Source organism: Benincasa hispida, chromosome 5 (assembly GCF_027475165.1).
Source record: "Benincasa hispida cultivar pf3 chromosome 5, pf3_genome.v1.1, whole genome shotgun sequence".
NCBI lineage: Eukaryota > Viridiplantae > Streptophyta > Magnoliopsida > Cucurbitales > Cucurbitaceae > Benincasa > Benincasa hispida.
This window is the reverse complement of record NC_143482.1, coordinates 66,998,801-67,004,988: the sequence shown is the minus strand read 5'-3', so window position 1 is coordinate 67,004,988 and position 6,188 is coordinate 66,998,801. Positions and strand designations below refer to the sequence as shown.

Here is a 6,188-nt window from a genome sequence, read left to right as displayed (position 1 = left end):
CTGTCCCTAAAAATTCTACAAATACAAGTCTCCCAACTTAACAATTTAACTTATTTCCATACCCATATTTTTTCATGTATATGTATAATAAAAAGATTAAAATGTCATAATTTTTTTGTGAAAAAGGAAAAAGAAAATGATGGATTCGAAAGATGGGAATATTGGTGGACCAGTAGCAGGGCAGGAATTTCTTGATACTATCACTAAACTCAGTCTTTTTTTCTTGGATATATTCCTCCTTTTTTTTTTTTTTTGCCCTTTTTGTTTGAAGAATGTATTTATTTATTTATTCCTCTTTTTAGTGATAGTATCATGTGATCATTGATATTTGGTTCAACATCCTAAATGATATGCCCATAATTTTGGGCATAATGTTTGCAACTCTACTCATGGTCACATCACCATCTTCAAATAATGAATTGTACATTTTGAATCCCTTTCTTTACGTTCCAATCATCCATTTTTGACAAATTTTGAGGTTAATAACTTCTTTTTGGATAATGCTTAACTTTTCCTATAGTTTTTGGACCATGCTTTGTAAATAAAATCTTCAAAGTTATTCTCACTTGAATTGAGCTAGAATGATTGAGCTACAATAGTTTTGTAATTTTATTATTGTACTCAATGAATAAAACATCAACTACCGTATAAAATGTCGGTAGTTCAATCTCTCAAATCTTACTTGTAGTTGTGTGTTGGGGATTCTACACGGAAAAATGAACATAATTCACAATCTCTTATGATATACCAATTACACATCTAATTCTCAATTACTTCTGGAAAATATATCTTTTTAGTCATTAAATTTTGAAGAATACGTATATTTGATCCTTAAATTTTCAAAATATACTTTTTTAATATCCAAATATTTTAAAATAGGTTTAAAATGCCCCTCAAATAAATTTTCATCATTATTTATATAGGGTATTCAACATACTAAATTAGAAAATTAATTTTTAAAAGTTATCACTTCTCTCTAAACTGATTTTTTTTAGTATAAAAAAAAACAGTTCTTTTAATTTTAAGTATCATATAATTGTTTAAAAAAATTACTTCAAGCATCTTAAAATTTTAGAGGGTGTTTGAAGTAAGTATTATCCTAAGATTATAATAATCATCTCTTACTATAATCAATACTATTTCAAAACACTCAATTAGCTACAATCAACCCTATTTTAAAACTCCTCTTTGTTACCGTATTTACTATTTGCTACAGTTTTTACTATCTTACCTTCATCATTTTTTTATTTTTTGCTACCGTGTTTACTATTTTCTTTTCAAACTAAAATAGTTTACATCTCACACATATACTATTATAACCGAAACTAAAATAATCTACACCCCAAATACAAATTATTACAACTTCTTGTCCCAAACGCTTCTTGAGTGACTAAATGTGTATAATTTGAAATTTATGATCGAATGCACCTATTCTTAAAAACTCAATGACTAAAAAGTAATTTTTTTAAATTTAAGGAGCAAATGCATAAATTCTTTAAGACCCTAGACTAAAAAGATACTTTTCTCATTGTTTTTAGATGAAATATCTTGTTATCTAATATGGTATTAAAGTCATCGATCATGAAGCCAAAACGAATATTCAATCAACAAAAAATGAAATTTGATTCAAGACCGGTGAACTCATATAGACGGACATATTAAAGATACGATATTTTTTTCAAAAAAAAAAAAAGAGAAAATTCACAATATTTATAAGATATACGAAATTAGTCCTTGAGATGTAAGAATTGTGATAGGTGTGGCCTTCATAGCACATGGCTACAACAAATAAACAATAGAATTCAATGACAGTCAAATTCTAAAAGACCATTGTGCTTTCGGATTGAAAATATTTTATTATATGGCAAACATATGTATATAATATCTATACATTAATGGCCACAGGGAACATGCCATAGATTCTTTAGTACATTGAATACAGTGACATAATTTACACAATTTGTATCCAACCCATTTACTTGAGCAGTGTATTTGTTTCTCCCATTTACCAATATCATTATTAAATTTTAATATATGACTGAAACAATAAATATATTATAATCAAAGCAAAGATAGATTATTAGAACTTTGTGTTAAAATTTAGAATTACTAGCAATCAATTAGAGAAATGACAAAAGTACATAGAGTCTAATAATTAGGAAAACCATGTTAATTACAGACCAGGAACTCTTCTAAATTAAACCCCCAAAATCCAACCACCATCATCATCATCCTAAGCAATTGGATTACAAAAAGAATTAATTATCTTTTAATATTCTCTAAAAACAAACTTAAAAAACCTTTTTTTTTTTTTTGCTATTATCCCTTCTTCACTTCAACCTTCAACTGCTCCCATTAAGATTCTCTTCCTTTCTTCAATACCCTGTTGGGAACTCACAACTGCCATACTCTGCAATAGAAAAAACCACCAAAAAAGAAAATAAGAAAAAAAAAAAACCCATTTTCAAAATTTTGCTCCAAGGAATGAGAATCATCCAAAAAGGAAAAAAGAAACCAAAAAAGTTCAAATTTTCTTGAGTTCTTGTCTTCTTATTGAGAAAAATGAGAGTTAATTATCCATCCATTATAAAGATTCATCCTTTCCTCTCTTTTTGATTCAAACAGAAACAAAACTTCAATTCCAGGGCTTTTCTTCCCCTTTTCCTTTATTCTCAAATCATAAGAATTAAATAAAAAGATAAATCCTTCTTCTTACTTCTCTTTTATCTTTTATCACAACAAATGGATAAAATATTTAATTTGGTTCTTATAGTTTTTAAAAGATTTAATTCAGTTCTCATCATTCCTACCATTCCAATATTAAATAAGAGTTTAGGGTTGTTGATTTAACACAATTTAAGGACAAATTTAGAGATTTCCTAACCAACAAAAAAAAATTAGAAATAAAAAAAAAATATGAAGGGTTTTTTTTTTCCTTTCCTTTTTGAAGTCCCATTAAAAAAATAAATTTGAAGTTTTATCCTGATAAACTTTTAAAATTATTACTATGGTTTTTTAATTTTTTTTTTTCAAAAGTGCCACGTAAGCAAAATTAGATTCCCTTGTTTAATAGTGCCCGGCATGTGGGCTGTGAAATTTGACTTCTTACTGAGCTGGCGTGCAGCACCATTATTCAACCTCGTGGTCCACACCAGCGCAGTTTAGCATATGAATCCAGGTCAGATCCGCTAACGGGAGCATTTAAAAAAATAATTAACAATAAATATTATAGAGTACTTACTAGGTGGTTGAGTGACTACGTAAGCCGCCCCTCCGAAGTAACACGTGCCAACCTTACGGCTGTTCTTTTGGTAATAACTGTTAAAAGCATACGAAGCGTGCGCCTCAAGCGTGTTAGGATTGTAACACGTGGCACCGGGTTGGATCGGACGGCAATCCGCCCCTCCTTCTCCACAAGCATAGTCTAGACTCGACTGCAGCTTCTCCTTTCCCGCTTCACCACTCGCAACGCACCACGTGTTCCCCGTTTGACTCTTTGATACACCACCATCGCCGCTTTCTGGTGGTCCCGACGGCCCGTTGCCGCCGGTAACCGGCGCCGGCGACGGTTTGTCGTGGTAATCTTTCAATCCTTCCGTAGTAAACGGGATTTCATAAACTTTCTCTTCGTTAGGGTAAAATAAACCGTAGTTTCTTTCCGATGCGGGACCGTTCTTTTTGTTCTCGTTGAAAAGAGCAAATAAATAGACGGTCAGATCTGCTTTGGGTCTCAATGGAGTTCCGCCGCCGTTCAAAATCCTACGGACTAGATTCCCGTTGTACGCGGCGGCGTTTTCAACACTGGCGCCGATCTCATTCTCGTCGCCTTTCGACGGCCACCCAGTTTCAGTAACCACCATTTTAATGTCGTCGTATTTCAGAGCCGACATTGCTGCAAACACGGCGTCGATTTGGGCATCGAATAAGTTAAAGTACCGGTAACCACTGCCGGCATCCACCACACCGGGATTGTCTCGGAAAAGAGCGTAGTCCAAAGAAATCACATCGGCATTGGACTCGTAGGCGAAAAATGGGTACGCGTTAACCATCAAATAAGACCCTGTTTGCCGGAGAAACTCCAACATTGGGCGGAAAACCGTCTCGACGAGCTCCGGTCGGAATGAACCAGCTGAGGAAGGGTAAGAGTTTTGCAAAGCACTTAAGGCTATAGGGGAAGAGACTTTAATGGCGGAATGGAGGTTGTATTTAACGAGAGCTTGGTGAATGTTCTTCATCGCAGGAACAAGAAACGACGTCGTGTTATGTGGGTCGACAAATACTTCATTGCCTACGGCAATGGCTTCGATTTCAGTGGAAGGGTAATAAGCGGCGACATTCTTCTCGACCCAAGTGTAAGCGAAGGTAAGACGTTTAGCTGCGGCGAAGAGGAGTTCGTTAGGCAAATCAACGGTGACCTTAATCCCAGAGCCGGAAAGAGCTCTGAGAACCGCCGGATCAGTGTCGTATACTTTGACCCTTTGAAGGCCATGGGTTTTGAGAAGCTTCACAACTTTAACGGCGGAAGGAAGGTTGTTGGCGATTCTGCCATAGTTCACTCCAATTGAACCACTCTCTGCAACAACAAAACACAAAAATAAAATAAAATAAAATAAAAACAGAGCAAGCATTGTACAAGAGAAAAATTAAAAGGGGTTGGGTTGAATTTACCTGCAAATGAGGAGAGGAAAAGGGGGAAGATGAAGAAGAAACAGAGAGTTGGGCGCTCCATTACCCTTGCTTCTGAGGAAGCAGAGTTGTGAGTGGAAATGAGAGAGGAGACAAAAGCTCTGGTTACCGATTTTTCTGCAAGAAAATGGTGGATGAGAAGGAGAGTGAGAGAGTGAGAGAGTGGAGGAGCGAGTGGGAGTGGGAGTGGGAGAAGGAGATAAAAATGAGTGCGTCTTTTATTAATGGCGAAGATCAAGGATGGGCCCAACACTAAACATAATATTGAATAATCAAAATTATTTCCTAATATTGCTATGAATTATGATGCAATAAAAAATAATAATAACAATAAAGATGATAGACAAATTAGAGTTGATAGTGTTTGGGATAATCATTATCTTAAGACTATAATAATCATCTTTTGTTACAATAAATATTATTTTGTATTTTTCAATTAGTTACAGTCAACATTATTTCAAAACTTCAATTTATTACAGTATTTACTATTTTATATTCATCATTTTTTCTTTATTACAATGTTTACTATTTTATTCTCAAACTAAAATAGTTTAGTCTCAGACACATACTATTATAATTCATATTAAAATAATCTATGCCCCAAACAAAAACTATTACAACTCAACCATAACAAGATAAAACTATAATAACCAATTCACTCCTTATAATCTCAACAAAAAAAAAAAAAAGTAGATTCCTAATGTCGACATGTATGACTTGTTGAGTTTTACTTGCTTTTTATTGTATTAGAAGATATAACTCATACGACTACAGAGAACTTTAGGTTTATGATTTAAGCTAGAGAATTTGTCAAGTGTCTATTTATAATATAAACTCATTTTAGGTTGAAGTAGATTTTAAAAAATATATCTAAAGTAGTACCGAGACTTGTAAATTTATATGTCAATAGAAGTAACACATAAAATAAAATCTAACACCCTAAAAAACTTTTTGAGTTTTAGAATATTGTTACAGATAATTCTAGATTATTATTGGGATATACTAAGATATTTAAATATATATATATATATATATATTGAAAATAGCTACTAAAGAGAATGTGACGATTTTTTTTTGGAGGATAACTTATGAAAAGTATCCTGAATTTTGCCATTTATTTAAAAATTTCCCCTACATAAATGTGTCAAAAGTAATAATGTACTCTCAATCTTTTACAAAAGATACACCATTGCTATTTTAATAGAACATTGCATAAAAATTGAGATTCAACATAAATATGGTCATATTTATGTTCAAATTTACATTTTAGATCGCCGACATGTAATTGGTCTCAATTTTGAAGCAATGATTTGATAATATTTATGAAAAGAAAAAAAACACAAGTAAAAATAAATGTGATATAAATTAGTCAATTTGATCCCACACGAATAGTTGAACTGAAATAAAATTTATCCTATTGTTTTCATATGTGAGAGTTTTGAATTCCTCACTCTCATATTATTAAAAAAGGAAAAAAAATATATTTTTTTTGTACAATTAGA

The 6,188-nt window shown here is 32.4% G+C and overlaps 1 protein-coding gene across 1 annotated transcript; it reads right to left on the bottom strand.

Moving 5' to 3' along the window:
• Positions 1-2,077: 2,077 nt before the first annotated feature.
• On the bottom strand, positions 2,078-4,894 carry LOC120077047 (O-Glycosyl hydrolases family 17 protein). The gene is made up of 3 exons (XM_039030885.2): positions 4,669-4,894; positions 3,242-4,573; positions 2,078-2,410 (listed from the first exon to the last, which is right to left on the bottom strand). Exons 1-3 carry the CDS (start codon positions 4,727-4,729, stop codon positions 2,376-2,378), a joined length of 1,428 nt encoding a protein of 475 aa, XP_038886813.2. The 5' UTR covers positions 4,730-4,894; the 3' UTR covers positions 2,078-2,375.
• Between the last annotated feature and the right edge of the window lie 1,294 nt (positions 4,895-6,188).

Excerpts from the sequence above, each read along its gene's own strand:
- LOC120077047 (XM_039030885.2), bottom strand. The coding sequence starts at position 4,729 with ATGGAGCGCCCAACTCTCTGTTTCTTCTTCATCTTCCCCCTTTTCCTC. Across the intron at positions 4,574-4,668 it reads TTTCCTCTCCTCATTTGCAG|AGAGTGGTTCAATTGGAGTG; the intron begins GTAAATTCAACC and ends TTGTTGTTGCAG. Across the intron at positions 2,411-3,241 it reads CGTAGTCACTCAACCACCTA|AGTATGGCAGTTGTGAGTTC; the intron begins GTAAGTACTCTA and ends TTTCTATTGCAG.